Source organism: Convolutriloba macropyga, chromosome 2 (genome assembly GCF_964194025.1).
Source record: "Convolutriloba macropyga chromosome 2, txConMacr16.3, whole genome shotgun sequence".
Taxonomy (NCBI): Eukaryota; Metazoa; Xenacoelomorpha; order Acoela; family Convolutidae; genus Convolutriloba; species Convolutriloba macropyga.
The window spans coordinates 72,731,630-72,752,580 of NC_134469.1; the positions used below are offsets into that span (position 1 = coordinate 72,731,630).

The 20,951-nt window shown below is 35.1% G+C and overlaps 1 protein-coding gene across 1 annotated transcript in view; it reads right to left on the reverse strand.

Moving 5' to 3' along the window:
- Positions 1 to 6,452: 6,452 nt before the first annotated feature.
- Positions 6,453 to 20,951, reverse strand: part of LOC142334680 (uncharacterized) — a 244,017-nt gene continuing 229,518 nt past the window's right edge. Inside the window, exon 9 of the mRNA XM_075382902.1 lies at positions 6,453 to 7,957. Within this exon, the coding sequence (XP_075239017.1) occupies positions 7,683 to 7,957 (275 nt within the window). The 3' untranslated portion in view covers positions 6,453 to 7,682. The remainder of the gene's footprint in view (positions 7,958 to 20,951) is intronic.

Consider the following 20,951-nt stretch of genomic DNA (forward strand, 5'->3'; position numbering starts at 1 on the left):
TGCGTTTTTGATAATCAACAAGAAAGTTCGCAAAAAACAGCAAAGTTTTATTTACAGAACACTCTCAACGGAAATTGAAATAGAAACAACCCCCTTTTCAGTTTACAAAGACTGTGTTGGTGGTGTTTGGGTATGCACTTCCTGTAAATTTAATCAGAGTGGACTAAAGAAACTTATTTCGTGCTGTTTTTGATGAAAAAGTCTGAATTTTGTGAAATTTTTAGCCAGAATTTGTGACAAAAAGTTCAATGAAAATAGTCGACAAAGTATTTTGTCTTTAAACTTAAAATCAACAACATTTTCATGAAAAATTTTATTAAATTATATCAAAATTGGCGAAATTTTATTCAAAAATTCCGAAAAAAGGTGAAAGAAATTAACGGAATTAACTCCATTTTGTCGAAAGTTTAAACCTCGATATCTCCCTGTAAAAAACGAAAATCAAAAATATCTTTTTAATTCCATATTCTACGCTGCACAAGCTTTCTAATGATACCAGTCTAAACTCTCTATGATGAATATATCGATCGGCCAAAATTGACTGAACAAAAAAACCCATTTGAGTATATAGTTCCTCCCCCCTCAAGTGTGGTCGGAACAATGAGATCCCGAAGTTTTTAGTTGATCAAAAAGTAGCAGAAATTTTCCGTAAACAATAACTAAATTTTGTTAAAATTTACCAAATTATTTGTTAATTTTTTTTCGCACAGTATAAACAACCAACATGACGATGGACAATGAAGCAATGTCAATCATGTTCTCACGTTGATGCAATAATCCAGACTCTGGAGTTAGCTTTTGGCCTATTAAAGCTCAATCAAACCGCAGACGACGTCCTGTTAGGAGCGAAACGTTTAATGGTTTTCTGTGTCAAAAACGAGGATCTAAATTGTAAAAGGTAATCATTTCGAAGCAATTTTGATTCGACAAGTGGCATCTAATGACGTTTCATTTAAAACTAAGCCACGCCAGCTAAGTGAAATGCGAGAAAATGTTGTCTGGGCTTAGTACTAGAAAAAATATATAGCCAGCTAATTGCAAAAAAAATAGCCACGATCGAATCCCTTGATTACACTGGGATTGAACTAGAAAAACGAAAAAAAAAAAAAAACAAAACAGCCGAAAATCGCCGCAATTGAGCCCCATGAATTCGATTGGGATTGAGAAAAGATAGCAAATTGCAACCTGTCTTCTAAGAGTTAGAAGGCTTTCTCATTTTGTGTGCAAGTCGGCTTAGGCATATAGGCTGAGTTCAGGTCTAAATTGACGTTAATTTTCGATAAGAAATAATGAGACCAATTAGCATTTACTACATTGATCTCTCATAGAGTGGTGTTATATATGATCTGGGTTTATTTTACTCCTTTAGATTTTGCGCTCTGCATTTGACGTATCTACCATCGCTAGAATGAAGTCGTTGAATAAAATCTAGACTACTCACGTTAAACAAAGATTGAGTGAATCACAGAACAAAATCGCAAAATGTGACCTCAGTAAAAAACGTGAACTTAAGGTGAAGCGATATTAGAAACCTGCAAAAAATTTTGCACCCGCGCCCTAAAGGTCATCTTTGGAAAAAAATTGATTCCTTGAGCTATCGAGTACGCTCATGAATGAAATATTTTGAAGAAACTTCACAAACAGCATTTTAAAAATTCTTTTGAAAATACAAAATTTTGGCAACAATTTTTTTCAATAAACTTAAAAGCCGCAGGACAGTTAAAACTAAATATGAAATGTTCTCGAGCTTAGGTTTACAGGCTCACGCCAAAAGTAGGTAATCTCAGAAAAGTATTTATTTTCCTAGAGAACTGAAAAGAGTGATACACGCATAGCCTGTAAGGTTCATCAATAGTAACACGTTCGCGAAGTGCGCACATTCGTACTTAATATTACTTCACATTGTCGCCTTCTCTTTGTCTAAAATCCATCTCCCATACAATGACTTTCCGCGATATAATGTTGCCGTTCGTTAGTTGAATAATGGTCTAAATTTTTACACCATGCGCATAAGGAAAAATTGGACAAAATTACTGTCGGTCAAATGATATTAAGATAATAAATACAAGCAAAAAAACCCTTTCTTCATAAAAAACATTGAAATAAAACCCACTAACAAAGGGCGCATTGCGCACCAATGACTGGCGCGGGATCTACTCTTGCATTCTGCTGCAGTCGCGGAGGTGGAAGCGAAGTGAACCAGCTCAGAACACATCAGTGGTTCTAGATGAGCCCATCAACTTTGAAATTGCCAAATAATGAGATAAAGAACAACAATACTTGGTAGTGCAGAATTTCGGGCGCTGGGTTTCGTGAAGTGTTACGTTTGCGGTCGCATCCGAATACTTTTTTTATCGCAGACAGAAACCTAACTGCCCAACAACTCCATAAAAACATAACCGTCTACCGTGGGAAAAGTTGCTCGAACAACAGGTGTTGGCTTTGAATCGAGTAAGCTTAGGATTCAGCAGCTCAGCTGAATTGGGTAGAAGGAAAAATGGGGGTCCCAAGCAATCAAAGTTCGAAATTGCCTCTGAATAAATGCTTTCTCAAATGCTTTGCTGATGGTACACTTAGCGCCACAAAAGATTGCTGAAAAATGCATCCGTTGATTCCCATTACCCCAATTGGGATCGAAAGAACAGAAAAAACAGAAAATAATGATTGTTGCACAAAAAGAAAAACTTTTAAAGCACAAACTTTTTCTAATTTCATTTAGGTGTAAGACATACTTCTGTCCCATAATGAGAGGGTACAAAGGCTAGTTTCAATATCTAACATAACCGACTAAACGTCGGAAGAATTGCTCTCGAGCGACTAGTGGGAGCTAAAATCAATTGCAGCCTGCTTCAGTCGGGCGGGAGGAGGGAAGGAAGGAGGGAAGGGGAGCCTAAACGGGACTAAGAAGTTCAATAGTGGGCTTCAAATAACCACATTAGAGGTTAACATATACCACTATTAAGACTTAAAGTAAAAAATGACACCAGTTTCGGCACACTTTTCACCTGACTTTTCGTATTAAATTGCCGCCAATGAGTTCAGCTGCTTGAAATTGTGATTGAGAGAGAATTTTAGATCACCAAAACACAAAAAGTCAAGGGCGTAGAAGTCACTCGAAAAGTCAAAATTGTCAAGCAAAACTTTGCATAAAAAAGACACACGTTTACAATAAATGCTCTGAACTTCGTTCAAGAGCAATTAAAAAGCATTACAGATGGTAAGAAAGACTTGTAAAAACAAAGTTCAAGTAGCGCGGATCTAAAATTGGACTTTATGGGTTTATCCGTTTCTACACTTGATTTGGTTTTTCTACGTTCATTTTAGATTGCTTTGCTGAGTAACTGCTGTTTGAAACATTGAGCAGAAAAATTGGGTGAAAAACAGAAATAATCTAGTGAAGTGCAAAAAATTTCAGACTAAACAAATTTTTATTCGATGAAATTAAAACACAACAGGACAAGTCCACTGTACCTGACCAATGTCAACCGAACAGAAAATCAGAAAGAAAATAGAATTCTAATTGTATATACTGTTACTATCAGCTGGTTGAATACCTCATATCAAAAAGTCGTCCTTAAAATAAAAAAGAGCACCTTGGCAAATATGAGAAGGCTTGATATCCAGAGAGAGACAAAACAAATACAATAAGAAAATAAGAAATTAGAAAATAAGTTTCATGCTGTCCAAATCCTCGAAGCAAGAGTCACAGCGTTCGAATTTACGCATAAACGGAGCACCGAGCCCGTATAACGTTCTAATGGCAAATTGAGCTCCAAAAAATTGATAATGACACAAAACATTCCAAAACTTCAAAGCTGAATTCACTGCGAAACGCTCTTATTCTGCATACCAATGACTTTAAAACCTTTTTCTTACTAAAGTCTACAGAACAACGTCAGACAACAGGGATTAGACTGAACATAAAGGCAACAAACAAAAGCAAGAACTTAAAAACGAACCAGAGACAAATATCTCAAGTTCTCGAAGCTAGTGTTCTCAAAACTAAATATTTTCCGCAAAACTTAAGGCATTACCCCTTGCATAAGCTTTGAATAAGCTTTCTTGGTCCCTAGAGATTGAAAACCTAGAAGAAAAAATGACGAAGTACTTCAAAATGAAAAATGCAAATTTGCCATAGAAAAAATGCCACATATCTTGATCTCATTATCCTCAAACCGAAATCGACTACAATAAACATTTAACAGTAAACCATCATCAAGCCCTCAAAAGACTCATTGGTCCCAAAAAAGAGAAACATTCGAAAACGATCATAGTTTTCAAAACTTGACAAAAATGCAAATGTAATAAAATTGGCAAAAATTCGAGATAGTAGAATCTCCGATACTCTTTCATCATACTCGAGACCATGCCGTAACACAATATCAAACCATTGATGAATTCCACTGGTCCCTGAAGATCGGAAAATGCAAAAAAATGTCAAAAACCTCAAATTTTATTGAAAAGTTACCAAAATTTGTGGTAGTAATTTCTTCAAAACATTTCTCCCTAGAAATTATTTAGTAACCATCTTCAAGCCCTAAAAAGTGTTATTTGCCCCTAATGATCGAAAGACTTAGTTCTAACAATACTCGAATTTGAAATTTTTTTAAAAAAATCAGTATCAATTTGCGTGTTTAAGTGTGCATCGCTAAAACATATAACAAAATGGACTTCAAAAGTGTCTTGCAAAAGAACATTATCAACTTTAACAAACGTCAATTCAAGACTTTAAATTTAACACAATTTAAAACTGTGAATGAAAAATCACGCAGAACGAAACACACAAGGTCGCAAAAAACACTCAAACGTCAATCGGTCAAGCAAAAATTTGGCATAAACATAGTCGGCAAATTGCCGGAAAATAGCCGCTTGTGGCCCTTCCATGGAATTGAAATAACTAGAGAAATAAGATAGACAAATTGACCACCGGTCCATTCATAGACCACTAGACTTTTAGGGTTAGAGTCGGACTGTCATTTTTTATGCGACACGTACGCTCTATAAGGAAAAAGACCTAATAGAGATTTATCAAAATTAATATTCGAAATCAAAATCTCAAGACTCTTATACTCAAGAGTCAGGGAATATACGTTTGGCACTGTTTAGATGCATACTAATGATTTTCAACTAGTAAATGTCATTAAAAATTCATTAAGTGAGTTCTGAAGTCATTTGTTGAGTGAGGTAAGTCACGCAATTGACCTAAAAGCAGAACAAAAGAAGTCACACACACTAATTTTAACTGCAAAGCATTAGAAGTCACTGAAATTGAAAAAAGTCAATGGTCACAAGAATCATTGATGAAGATAACGAATTAAAAAAAATAGCAGGACAAGTATCGACCTACAATTGAAAGAATTTTCATTGACTAAACAAGAAATTAGGCCTTAAATGCGCTATGACTTGATTGCAAAAACCATTTTGAAAAAAAAAATCCCAGCAAAAAAGTCAAAATCACTACTCCAATTTGACTTTAAAAATCATGAAAATGTGTGAACACATCTTTAAAAAAAGACAGCGCCCCAACACAATTCAAATTCATTAAATTGTAAAAAAAAACACGATGTCCCAATAATAGCCGCTATTGCTTCGTGACTATTAAAGAGACCAAAACTTCGTTCCAAAGCAATTAAACATAACCGACTAAACGTCGGAAGAATTGCTCTCGAGCGACTAGTGGGAGCTCTCGAACCAATTGCAATAATCAAATGCAACCTGCTTCAGTCGGGGGGAGGGGGAGCCTAAATGGGACAACATTAGAGGTTAAGCTATACCACTATTAAGATTTAAAGTAAAAAATGGCACCAGTTTCGGCGCATTTTTCATTTCACTTTTAGTATTAAATTGCCGCCGATTGAGTTCAGCTGCTTGAAATTGTGATTGAGAGAGAATTTGAGATCACGCGAAACGCAAAAAGTCAAGGGCGTAAAAGTCACTCGAAAAGTCAAAACCGACAAGCAAAAATTTTGCATAAAAAAAGACATATACGTTTACAATAATTGCTATGAACTTCGTTCAAGAGCAATTACTAATACCGTACGGTTAATATCGCCACCGAGAAGTTATCAAACTACGAGGCGAAGCGGAGTTGTTGAATTATTTCGAAAGGAAATAACAACCATGCGGTAATGTTTTTACTCAACTCTAGTTGCGATTACAGCAGTTGGATAACTTACGCCCCACTGCCGAGATGACAACAAGCTTATCGCACTTTTATTGCCACAGTTTATTTTGTAAAAGTGGGGATTAAAGTGTGATAAACTCGTACTCTGATGACGAAGCAGATTTCGCAGCGCAAATTACGTTAACGTGTTATTTCACCGGTAAGTTATGCAAGTGCGTTATCGCAACAGAGTTGATTAAATCCAACAGGCAGTTGCTTAGCAAGACAACTGATCTCGTGAAATGCTTTGAGAGTAGTTATTTGTCTAGCTAAAGTTAATCTCTGATATACAGTTGACAACTTTTCTCACAAAAGAAGAGACAGTAACAGACTTCTTTATTGAGGTTCTATTTTAAAGGTCTGAACTTGAAATCAAACTGAGAGAAATTTGGAAGCAACTCGAAATTATTGTCCTATAATGTACTGCAGATAGCATTGTGGCAATAATAATACATCTTTAACATTCAAGTAGCATTCTTGTACTACACTTCGGATCGAAGGAATTTTGCGAAACAATTTTGCGGCCACGGTAAACGTTTGAACATAATAAGTTAAACTCAGTAATTGGAGGAAAAGTAACTAAGAGATTAATTAAGCTTATAATCGTAACATTCTAACTAGTGCTCTTTTCTTTTTGGATTCGATTGTTCTGATAATCGATCCAGTTTAAGAGTTTCAGAAAATATTCACTGCACTAATTTAATCAAAATGAGGATGATAGCTTTGATAACCAGATTAGATAACAAACGCGAAATATTTAACTTCAAATTGATTACCGCAATGACGCGGGCAAGGTCCTGACTTCGCAGGAAAATAGCAGAAAGACGTTTAATCTGAATCGGGTAAATTCTAAAGATAAACTACAAATTAAAGAAATAGCAAAACGAAGTAGTAGCTTAGTTACAAACCATTAATCTTAATCGCACACTCATTTCACAGAAGGGAAATTAAGTTGAGCAAGTTTAACTAAAAACTAAGCAGAGATCAGATTTTTAATTTTGATAATCAACTTGTTTGTTCATACGAGTTGAACTGCATATGAGAGTCATAAGATAGACTTCAGCAACTTGAAATCAGTGGATTAGATAAAATTAAGAAGTACGCAAGAGGGGTTGCTGAAATCTTCCAATTTTACACTTTGAATTGTTTTGATTGGCATAAAGTACAAACAAACGCGAGAACAAAGACGAAGAATAATATTTGGGTGAAATTTAGAAGAAATTCAATTAGCATCTTCAAGATGCGATAGCTAAAATTTTTAGTATATTTGTATTATCGTATGGCAAATGTATTTAATTCAATTGTCGTATTGTTCGGCAATTAACTGTGGCACAACATTAAGAGTGATTTGAATTGAGTCCAAGCACTGTTAGGAGAGGCTCCGATTTTCCAGAACCTTCCAATTTAGCTCAAAAACGTCGATTTCTTCATCATATCTCACGTGTCAAAACTTTCAGCTCCACGTTAGGTCTCATTGAATCGGCATCCGAATATGTGTCCAGAGTAATCCAACAACCCATCAGAAGTGATTACCACCAGTGCTCCAGATTTGACGCGGAAACGCTTCGAAAACAGAGTCTTCACTCTCCTCAGAAAGAAGTCGTTTATCAGTGGCCTCAGCCAGCAATGCATTAACGCTTGACATGCTGGGTTCCTCTGTAGCCACAGCATGGGACGCCTCCTCAATCTGGGCTGCGGCTTCTCTTGTGTGTTGCAGGAACACCCACTGCATACTGCGTGCTTTACGAGTGATCTCCGTCAGTTCACGCACAGCGTTACAAAGTGCAATACGATCTAAACATCAATTTCCTGAACATATGGAGACTAGAGACGAATTGGTTTATACCAGATGTTTATCACATTCGACGATATCATTACGTCCATTCAAGTTGAAATAATTAGCGCAGTAAAAGCAAAATAGCTGAAGGAGATATTAACCTTGACAACTTCAACCTTCCGGCAGTTGTCAGGGACCCTATCTTTTAGTCAAAACAAGTAAACATAGCTTGTAAATTGACGGAAAAAAACTATTGGCCCTCTAGTTGTCCATTGAGACAGAAAAAGGACAGAAGAAAGACATCTTTTCAAAAAATCAAAGTGTTCTAATTTGGTGCGCAGTTTTAGGTAACATAAATTTACAGAATTCAGCTTCTAAGCTGAAGCGTATGGAATTTACTAGTAATAACCTATAGCATTGGCTCTAATAAACTGTGATGATCTGATGCATCAACTTATTGACAGGCCATTAACACAACCCCAATTTTTTGCTCAATAAGAACAGAAAAAGAACAAATTGATTGTCATACAAAAAACATCTTTAAAGTGGGAAAATTTTTATTTCATTTTTAACTTAATGACCAGACGTCAAAAACAACAAATATGGCCAAAACTCAAAGATCGCTAAAAATGTTCAGAAATTTTGTTGCAAATTGAAGCACTTTGTAATTGCACCTAATTAAAATAACCTTTCAATAGCTATTGTGCAAAATAACAAGAGAAGCGACAGTGAAAACCGAGGTCAAATTGAAGGAAATGACAGGGAAAATTTTTAAAAATCGAAAATTTGTTCAAATTGCTTTCTCACTCCACATAAAAAAAGTTTTACGCTCTCGAAGGAGAGGCGCGAAATTTAATTGAGTCGCTGTTGTTTAGATATATGTTTCTCTATTGGTGCAAAAAAATCAGACTTGGGAGGGATTTGAGCCACAGACCCCCGGAGTTCCCGACAAAATCAGTAAGCACTCGACTATCAGGCCCTCGTCAATTCTTACAATCAATAATAATTAGATAAAAACTTTATTTTAGATTCAGAGCAATTAGGATAACTCAACAATGAAGACAAGCGTAAAAAGTCACTTGAGAAGTCAAAGAATGATCTTGTGAAAAAATTTGCATTAAGACTCATGCGTTTATAAACATACGCGGCAGATAGCCGAAAAATAGCAGCAAATGATTCCCATAACACCGATTCAATTGAGAGAACAGAAAAACGATGATAAAAATTAAATGTTGTACAAAACTCTTTAAAAGAGCAAACTATTTTGATTGCATTTCGTAGCTAGACATACTCCGTTCCCTAATGAAAGGATAAAGGGGCTAGAATCAATGCCAATAGAATTAAAGATTTAAATTATGACTTATAAGAACAAAGTTCAAGTTGCGGGCATCAAAAATTGGAGGGCTTTATGGGTTTATCCGGTCTCTATTTTTTGGATACTGATTCTGTCCACTTTAGATTACTTTGCTGAGCACCTGCTGTTTAAAAGCAGTGTGAGTAGATTGAGCGAAGCATGAAGCCAGCCTACAGAAGTCAAAACGATGTCATGCAAATTGTTGAACAAGCTGTGAAATAATGTTAGCCCGGATGAAAGTGGTCGGCAAATTGGCGTGCCTTCTAGTTTGTGTGTCGACAAACAACCCGAGACCATTCAAGGAGAATAATGCACAGAGTTCATTTTGGAACCATTAATGATTTCCATTGACAAGTCAGGTGCTTCGCCTGCCGGCAACTGTTGCTCGTTGTCCAAGCGATGCCCATGGAAACTATTGAGTCTTAAATAGTTTTATTTCATAAGAGGGGCTGTTGGCAGCTCCCATCGGGCGCTGCCAACTTGTTGGATTGCACTTTTTAGAGTGACCTTTGGGCACTAGCGAGTGCTTCAATTTTTACGGAAATTGTCTGCTCGGTTTTGAGAACACTCATTTTCGAACCATTAATGATTTCGATTCACACGTCAGGTGCTTCAACTGCCGGCATGTTTTAAGGGCTGTCCAAGCGATGCCCATAGAAATTTTCAAGCATTTAATAGAGTTGTATTTCATGTTAGGGTTTGTTGGCATTTCCCTTTGGGCATTGCCAACTTGTTGGATTGTTAGTTTAACCTATGGGCACTGGTGAGAGCTTTTTCACGGAAAAGTTTCTACTAGGGTTTGAGAACATTATCTCGGGGCTTCGTGCATGCTTTGGATTCTCTAAATAGGCCTGATGTGCGGCTAGACCCAAATACCAGCTCCGAAATATTTATAGGCACAAGTATGGAAATTGTGTTAACAGAATGTCCAATTTTGCACATTTTTTTTTTCATAAATTTTGGCTTTGACTTTTTATATGAAAATTTCTGAACAAACTTTTTCCTGGGAAGATCTTATTGTCAGATGTCACAACTAAAAGAAGGGAAAATAAGTTTCGAATTTAAAGCATTGACATAAACTTCTTTTGATTATTTTTGGCCCAAAAAATGTGCGTCCTCCTTGACCTGGGATGGACAGCAAAGCAGTTATCACAACCAACAGCGAATTAACATAGACGGCAGACTGCCGGAAAATAGCCGCGATAAGGGCCTGTGGCCTTCCATGGAACGACTTTCTCAATTAGACTCGGACTCTGATGTTTATGACACACATACGCTCATGTTCCGCACTAACTTTTAGAGTTTTTATCTCGGTATTTCGTCGGTTACCGTTCGTAGTAATTATCTACAGTTAGTGCCATTTTACAAGGAACTATTACGCTTGTTTCATAGTGCGATTTTAGCGGATATAATATTAATACAATTAGCTAGTAATGGCCTTTATTTGAGCAGTTCAGATACGTGGTATATCCACTAGTTGCCTTGTTTTAATAGCTTTTCACTGATATAGTTACGCTCAGTCAGTGACTATTATAACTTTGGGAATTTAATAAAGATTTTCCAGCTCAATCTTCATTCAATTATTATAGACAAATTTTTTTAAAAAAATATTTCAAGAGAAACAAGAAATTTGTGAGTTTTATTGATACTTCATGGATAAATTATTAGTAATCATAAGACTTCCATTTTCTTAAAATATATTTTATTAATACATTTTTTAAGTAAAAAGGCTTGTTATTGTTCACTAGGGACCTTATTCGGGCTCACATATGAAGACCAGATTTCTTCCCGAAGCAAGAATTAAATACAATTGAACTAATCTTTTCAAACAAAAAAATGGAGTTCCTCTTAAGAATATCTGAAAACAGATACAATTCAAGATAATTTTCTACTTGAACTCACCATAACTTTTTAGGCAAGACAACTTCGCCTTCAGAACTAGTCAGTCAGGGAAAATTATTGTTTTGCAAGAAAAAAGCTCAAACACATATCCAACTAACGTCGGGCGAACTGCTCTCAAACGACTGGCGAGCAGTTGGCTTCGTCAGTAGCTAGCCACGGTATAATGAGGATGGCTTTAGCTTAATTGAACAGGCGTGAGTTGAGTGAAAGAGGGCAGACTGCCGCATAATAGCCGCGATAGGCGCCTGTGGCCTTCCTTGGAATGACTTTTTGGGTTAGACCCGACCTGTTAGTTTTATGACAAACATACTCTCATATTGCGCACTGCAGAGTTATCTCGGTATTTTGTCGGTTATTATTCGTAGTAATTGTCTAGAGTTAGTGACATTTTACATGGACTTATTATGCTTTTTCACAGTGCGATTTTAGCGAATATAATTTTATCACAATTAGCTATTAATGGCCTTTATTTGAGCAGTTCAGATACGTGCTATATCCAATAGTTGCCTTGTGCCTTAACAGCTTTTCACTGTTATAGTAATGTTTAGTCAGTGACTATTATAATTTTGGGAATTTAAAAAAGATTTTCCAGCACTATCTTTAATTATTATATCCAAAACATCCGAAACAAAAAGAAATTTGTGAATTTTATCGATATTTCAAGACTAATTTATCAACTGATTGTCAGGCTGATTCTCCGTTGTTCTGGTGACCGTTGATTCAGCAGTGCTATACCTCGAGCTCTATTGGTCCTTCGCAAATATTTACTGATCTCCAAGTTCCGCAATTTCCTGCTTTTGCATGTTTACTGATGTTAGTTGAGTACCTAACAAATTTCCGTATTAGCACCTACTTCATCAGCATAATTACTTCACCAAGAACATAATTTCTCTTCACTTTAATAACCAATTATACAAAACCGTTTTCACTGAACTTAAAAGCTAAAAATTGAGGCTTTTGGGTACGTAATATGTTTATCAGGAATCTATCAATCTGCGGTTGTTTTTAATAAACAAATAGAAATAAGAGGTTATAGTCCTGGATGGAAACACGGACTATATTTAGCCTATAGAACTGTCTAAATCAGAACAAATTTAAAGCAATTTATAAGAATATTTAAGAAAAAACATCACGTAACTATGAGGCACAAAATACGGGGCGTAACACTCTACAAAAAGCCCTAATAGAGCTTTTTCAAAATTATTTGACGTCAAAAACTCACGACTCTAGTACTCAAAAATTAGTGCATATACGTTTGGCACTACTAAGATGAACACTGTTGATCTTCAACCAGTCATTATTCTTATAAGTTTAATGGAGCTTTCATAAAAACTCATTAAATGAGTGCAGAAGTCATTTTTTGAGTGAGGTAAGTCAGGCAATTGACGTAAAAGCAGAAAAAATGACGTCACGCAAGCAAATTTCAACTGCAAAGCAGAGATTAGTGAAATTGAAAAAGTCAATGCTAGCGAGAATCATCGATGGAGACAAAGAATTTAAAAAAAACGATGTCCCATTTAAAAAAAAACGATGTCCCCAATGATAGCCACTATCGCTTTGAGGCTATTAATCAAAAGACTTCCATTTTCTTAAAATATATTTCATTAAAACATTTTTTAAGTAAAAAGGCTTGCTATTGTTCACTAAGGACCTCATTCGAAATCACAGATGATGACAAGATTTCTTTCCAATACAAAATGGGAATTCCTCTTCAGAACTTCTAAAAAAACAATTTAAGTAATTTTCCACTTAAACTCACCATAATTGTTTATGCAAGACAACTTTGCCTTCAGAACTAGTCAGTCAGGGAAAATTATTGTTTTGCACGAAAAAAGCAAAAAACATAACAAACTAACATCTGGCGAACTGCTCTCAAACGACTGGCGAGCAGTTGACTTCGTCAGCAGCTAGCCACGGTATAGTGAGGATGGCCTTAGCTTAATTGAAGGGGCGTGAGTTGAGTGAAAGAGGGCAGACTGCCGCAAACTAGCCGCGATAGGCGCCTGTGGCCTTCCATGGAATGACTTTTTGGGGTTAGACCCGGACTGTTATTTTTATGACACAAATACGCTCATATTGCGCACTGTCGAGTTAATATCTCGGTATTTTGTCGGTTATTATTCGTAGTAATTGTCTAGAGTTAGTGCCATTTTACAAGAACTTATTATGCTTGTTTCACAGTGCAATTTTAGCGGATATAATTTTAATACAATTAGCTAGTAATCGCCTTTATTTGAGCAGTTCAGATACGCGGTATATCCAATAGTTGCCTTGTGTTTTAATAGCTTTTCACTGTTATAGTTAAGTTCAGTCAGTGACTATTATAACTTTGGGAATTTAAAAAAGATTTTCCAGCACTATCTTTAATTATTATATAAAAAAAATATTTTGAGAGAAACAAAAAGAAATTTGTGAATTTTATCAATAGTTCAAGACTAATTTATCAACTGATTGTCAGGCTGATTCTCCGTTGTTCTGGTGATAGTTGATTCAGCAGTGTCGTAGCTCGAGCTGTATTGGTCCTTCGCAAATATTTACTGATCTCCAAGTTGCGCCATTTCCTGCTTTTGCATGTTTCTTGATGTTAGTTGAGTACATAACAAATTTCCGTATTAGCACCTACTTCATCAGCATAAAAAATTCACCAAGTACATAACTTCTTTTCACTGTATTAACCAATTATACAAAATCATCTTCACTGAAATTAAAAGCTAAAAATTGAGGCTTTTGGGTGCGTAATATGTTTATCAGTAATCTATCAATCTGCAGTTGTTTTCGATAAGCATAAAGAAAATAGAGGTTATAGTCCAAAATGGAAACACGGACTATATATATCCTTTAGAACTGTCTAAATAAGAAAAAATTACAGCACTTAATAAGAATAATTAAGGAAAAGCATAACGTAACTATGAGGCACGAAATACGGGGCGTGATAATCTACAAGAAAAAGCCCTAAGAGCGTTTTCAAAATTGTTCGAAATCAAAAAACTCAAGATTCTAGTACTCAAAAAATAGTTCATATACGTTTGGCACAACTAAGATGAACACTATTATCTTTAACCAGTAAGTATTCATAAGTTTTATGGAGCTTTTATAAAAACTCATTAACTGAGTGCAGAAGTAATTTTTTGAGTGAGGTAAGTCACGCAATTGACCTAAAAGCAGAAAAAATGACGTCACGCAACCAAATTTTAACTGCAAAGCAGAGGTTACTGAAATTGAAAAAGTCAATGTTAGCAAAAATCATCGATGGAGACGAAGAATTTAAAAAGAAAAACGATGTCCGCAAGGATAGCCACTATCGCTTTGAGGCTGTTAATCAAAAGACTTCCATTTTCTTAAAATATGTTATTAATACATTTTTTAAGTAAAAAGGCTTGTTATTGTTCACTAGGGACCTTATTCGGGCTCACATATGAAGACCAGATTTCTTTCCGAAGCAAGAATTAAATAAAATTGAACTAATCGTTTCTAACAAAAAAAAATGGAGTTCCTCTTAAGAATATCTGAAAACAGATACAATTCAAGATAATTTTCTACTCGAACTCACCATAACTTTTCATGCAAGACAACTTTGCCTTCAGAACTAGTAAGTCAGTCAGTCTTGTTTTGCAAGAAAAAAGCTCAAACACATAACCAACTAACGTCGGGCGAACTGCTCTCAAACGACAGGCGAGCAGTTGGCTTCGTCAGTAGCTAGCCACGGTATAATGAGGATGGCTTTAGCTTAATTGAACAGGCGTGAGTTGAGTCCTCCTTGACCTGGGAGGGATAGCAAAGCAGTTATCACAAAATACAGCGAAATAAAAAAAAAGTCGGCAGACTGCCGCATAATAGTCGCGATAGGCACCTGTGGCCTTCCTTGGAATGACTTTTTGGGGTTAGACCCGGACTGTTATTTTTATGACACACATACGCTCATATTGCGCACTGTCGGGTTATTATCTCGGTATTTTGTCGTTATTATTCGTAGTAATTGTCTAGAATTAGTGCCATTTTACAAGGACTTATTATGCTTGTTTCACAGTGGGATTTTAGCGGATATATTTTATTACAATTAGCTAGTAATCGACTTTATTTGAGCAGTTCAGATACGCGGTATATCCACTAGTTGCCTTGTTTTAATAGCTTTTCACTGATATAGTTAAGTTCAGTCAGTGACTATTATAACTTTGGGAATTTAAAAAAGATTTTCCAGCACTATCTTTATTGTATCCAAAAAAAAAATATTTTGTGAGAAACAAAAAGAAATTTGTGAATTTTATCGATATTTCAAGACTAATTTATCAACTGATTGTCAGGATGATTCTCCGTTGTTCTGGTGATCGTTGATTCAGCAGTGTTGTAGCTCGAGCTGTATTGGTCCTTCGCAAATATTTACTGATTTCCAAGTTGCGCCATTTCCTGCTTTTGCTTGTTTCTTGACGTTGGTTGAGTACATAACAAATTTCCGTATAGCACCTACTTCATCAGCATAAAAAATTCACAAAGTACATAACTTCTTCTCACTGTATTAGCCAATTATACAAAATCATCTTCACTGAAATTAAAAGCTAAAAATTGAGGCTTTTGGGTGCGTAATAAGTTTATCAGTAATCTATCAATCTGCAGTTGTTTTTGATAAGCATAAAGAAAATAGAGGTTATAGTCAAAATAGAAACACGGACTATATATAGCCTTTAGAACTGTCTAAATAAGAAAAAAAAGCAATTTACAAGAATAATTAAGCAAAAGCATAACGTAACTATGAGGCACGAAAAACGGGGCGTGACAATCTACAAGAAAAAGCCCTAAGAGCGTTTTCAAAATTGTTCGAAATCAAAAACTCAAGACTCTAGTACTCAAAAAATAGTGCATATACGTTTGGCACAACTAAGATAAACACTATTATCTTTAACCAGTAAGTATTCATAAGTTTTATGGAGCTTTTGAAAAAACTCATTAACTGAGTGCAGAAGTAATTTTTTGAGTGAGGTAAGTCACGCAGTTGACCTAAAAGCAGAAAAAATGACGTCACGCAACCAAATTTTAACTGCAAAGCAGAGATTACTGAAATTGAAAAAGTCAATGTTAGCAAAAATCATCGATGGAGACGAAGAATTTAAAAAGAACAACGATGTCCGCAAGGATAGCCACTATCGGTTTGAGGCTGTTAATCAAAAGACTTCCATTTTCTTAAATTATATTATTAATACATTACAATTAGCTAGTAATGGCCTTTATTTGAGCAGTTCAGATACGTGGTATATCCAATAGTTGCCTTGTGTTTTAATAGCTTTTCACTGTTATAGTTGAGTTTAGTCAGTGACTATTATAATTTTGGGAAATTAAAAATGATTTTCCAGCACTATCTTTAGTTATTATATCCAAAAAAAATATTTCGAGAAAAACAAAAAGAAATTTGTGAATTTTATCGATATTTCAAGACTAATTTATCAACTGATTGAAAGGCTGATTCTCCGTTGTTCTGGTGATCGTTGATTCAGCAGTGTTGTAGCTCGAGCTGTATTGGTCCTTCGCAAATATTTACTGATCTCCAAGTTGCGCCAATTCCTGCTTTTGCATGTTTCTTGATGTTAGTTGAGTACATAACAAATTTCCGTATTAGCACCTACTTCATCAGCATAAACAATTCACCAAGTACATAACTCCTCTTCACTGTATTAACCAATTATACAAAATCATCTTCACTGAAATTAAAGCTAAAAATTAAAGTTTTTGGGTGCGTAATATGTTTATCAGTAATCTATCAATCTGCAGTTGTTTTTGATAAGCATAAAGAAAATAGAGGTTATAGTCCAAAATGGAAACACGGACTATATTTAGCCTATAGAACTGTCTATATCAGAACAAATTTACAGCAATTTAAAAGAATATTTAAGAAAAAACATCAGGTAACTATGAGGCACAAAATTAGGGGCGTGACACTCTAAAAAGAAAAAGCCCTAAAAGAGCTTTTTCAAAATTATTGGAAGTCAAAAACTCAAGACTCTAGTACTAAAAAATTAGTGCATATACGTTTGGCACTACTAAGATGAACACTATTGATCGTTAACCAGTCAGTATTCATAAAATTTTTATGGAGCTTTTATAAAAACTCATTAACTGAGTGCAGAATTCATTTTTTGATTGAAGTAAGTCAAGCAATTGACGTAAAAGCAGAAAAAATGACGTCAAGCAACCAAACTTTAACTGCAAAGCAGACATTACTGAAATTGAAAAGTCAATGCTAGCGAGAATCATCGATAGAGACGAAGAATTTTAAAAAAACAACGATGTCCCCAATGATAGCCACTATCGCTTTGAGGCTGTTAATCAAAAGACTTCCATTTTCTTAATATATTTTATTAAAACATTACAATTAGCTAGTAATGGCCTTTATTTGAGCAGTTCAGGTACGTGGTATATCCAATAGTTGCCTTGTGTTTTAATAGCTTTTCACTGTTATAGTTGAGTTTAGTCAGTGACTATTATAATTTTGGGAATTTAATGAAGATTTTCCAGCACTATCTTTAATTATTATATCCAAAAAAAAACATTTCGAGAAAAACAAAAAGAAATTTGTGAATTTTATAGATATTTCGAGACTAACTTATCAACTGATTGAAAGGCTGATTCTCCGTTGTTCTGGTGATCGTTGATTCAGCAGTGTTGTAGCTGGAGCTGTATTGGTCCTTCGCAAATATTTACTGATCTCCAAGTTGCGCCATTTCCTGCTTTTGCATGTTTCTTGATGTTAGTTGAGTACATAACAAATTTCCGTATAGCACCTACTTCATCAGCATAAAAAATTCACCAAGTACATAACTTCTTTTCACTGTATTAGCCAATTATACAAAATCATCGTCACTGAAATTAAAAGCTAAAAATTGAGGCTTTTGGGTGCGTAATAAGTTTATCAGTAATCTATCAATCTGCAGTTGTTTTTGATAAGCATAAAGAAAATAGAGGTTATAGTCAAAATAGAAACACGGACTATATATAGCCTTTAGAACTGTCTAAATAAGAAAAAAAAGCAATTTATAAGAATAATTAAGCAAAAGCATAACGTAACTATGAGGCACGAAAAACGGGGCATGACAATCTACAAGAAAAAGCCCTAAGAGCGTTTTCAAAATTGTTCGAAATCAAAAACTCAAGACTCTAGTACTCAAAAAATAGTGCATATACGTTTGGCACAACTAAGATAAACACTATTATCTTTAACCAGTAAGTATTCATAAGTTTTATGGAGCTTTTGAAAAAACTCATTAACTGAGTGCAGAAGTAATTTTTTGAGTGAGGTAAGTCACGCAATTGACCTAAAAGCAGAAAAAATGACGTCACGCAACCAAATTTTAACTGCAAAGCAGAGATTACTGAAATTGAAAAAGTCAATGTTAGCAAAAATCATCGATGGAGACGAAGAATTTAAAAAGAACAACGATGTCCGCAAGGATAGCCACTATCGCTTTGAGGCTGTTAATCAAAAGACTTCCATTTTCTTAAAATATATTATTAATACATTACAATTAGCTAGTAATGGCCTTTATTTGAGCAGTTCAGATACGTGGTATATCCAATAGTTGCCTTGTGTTTTAATAGCTTTTCACTGTTATAGTTGAGTTTAGTCAGTGACTATTATAATTTTGGGAATTAAATGAAGATTTTCCAGCTCAATCTTCATTCAATTATTATAGACAAATTTTAAAAAAAAAATATTTCAAGAGAAACAAGAAATTTGTGAGTTTTATTGATACTTCATGGATAAATTATTATTAATCATAAGACTTCCATTTTATTAAAATATATTTTATTAATACATTTTAAGTAAAAAGGCTTGTTATTGTTCACTAGGGACCTTATTCGGGCTCACAAATGAAGACCAGATTTCTTTCCGAAGCAAGAATTAAATAAAATTGAACTAATCGTTTCTAACAAAAAAAATGGAGTTCCTCTTAAGAATATCTGAAAACAGATACAATTCAAGAAAATTTTCTACTTGAAATCACCATAACTTTTCATGCAAGACAACTTTGCCTTCAGAACTAGTCAGTCAGGGAAAATTATTGTTTTGCAAGAAAAAAGCTCAAACACATAACCAACTAACGTCGGGCGAATTGCTCTCAAACGACAGGCGAGCAGTTGGCTTCGTCAGTAGCTAGCCACGGTATAATGAGGATGGCTTTAGCTTAATTGAACAGGCGTGAGTTGAGTCCTCCTTGACCTGGGAGGGATAGCAAAGCAGTTATCACAAAAGACAGCGAAATAAAAAAGACGGCAGACTTCCGCATAATAGCCGCGATAGGCGCCTGTGGCCTTCCTTGGAATGACTTTTTGGGTTAGACCCGACCTGTTATTTTTAAGTAAAAAGGCTTGTTATTGTTCACTAGGGACCTTATTCGGGCTCACATATGAAGACCAGATTTCTTTCCGAAGCAAGAATTAAATAAAATTGAACTAATCGTTTCTAACAAAAAAAATGGAGTTCCTCTTAAGAATATCTGAGAACAGATACAATTCAAGAAAATTTTCTACTTGAAATCACCATAACTTTTCATGCAAGACAACTTTGCCTTCAGAACTAGCCAGTCAGGGAAAATTATTGTTTTGCAAGAAAAAAGCTCAAATACATATCCAACTAACGTCGGGCGAACTGCTCTCAAACGACTGGCGAGCAGTTGGCTTCGTCAGTAGCTAGCCACGGTATAATGAGGATGGCTTTAGCTTAATTGAACAGGCTTGAGTTGAGTCCTCCTTGACCTAGGAGGGATAGCAAAGCAGTTATCAAAAAAGACAGCGAAATAAAAAAGACGGCAGACTGCCGCATAATAGCCGCGATAGGTACCTGTGGCCTTCCTTGGAATGACTTTTTATTGTATATCCAATAGTTGCCTTGTGTTTTAACAGCTTTTCACTGTTATAGTTAAGTTTAATCAGTGACTATTATAATTTTGGGAATTTAATGAAGATTTTCCAGCACTATCTTTAATTATTATATCAAAAAAAATTATTTCGAGAAAAACAAAACGAAATTTGTGAATTTTATCGATATTTCGAGACTAATTTATCAACTGATTGTCAGGCTGATTCTCCGTTGTTCTGGTGATCGTTGATTCAGCAGTGTTGTAGCTCGAGCTGTATTGGTCCTTCGCAAATATTTACTGATTTCCAAGTTGCGCCATTTCCTGCTTTTGCTTGTTTCTTGACGTTGGTTGAGTACATAACAAATTTCCGTATTAGCACCTACTTCATCAGCATAAAAAATTCACCAAGTACATAACTCCTCTTCACTGTATTAACCAATTATACAAAATCATCTTCACTGAAATTAAAAGCTAAAAAATAAGGTTCTTGGGTGCGTAATATGTTTATCAGTAATCTATCAATCTGCAGTTGTTTTTGATAAGCATAAAGAAAATAGAGGTTATAGTCCAAAATGGAAACACGGACTATATTTAGCCTATAGAACTGTCTATATCAGAACAAATTTACAGCAATTTATAAGAATATTTAAGAAAAAACATCACGTAACTATGAGGCACAAAATACGGGGCGTCACACTCTAAAAAGAAAAAGCCCTAAAAGAGCTTTTTCAAAATTATTTGAAGTCAAAAACTCAAGACTCTAGTACTAAAAAATTAGTGCATATACGTTTGGCACTACTAAGATGAACACTATTGATCGTTAACCAGTCAGTTTTCATAAAATTTTATGGAGCTTTTATAAAAACTCATTAACTGAGTGCAGAAGTCATTTTTTGAGTGAGGTAAGTC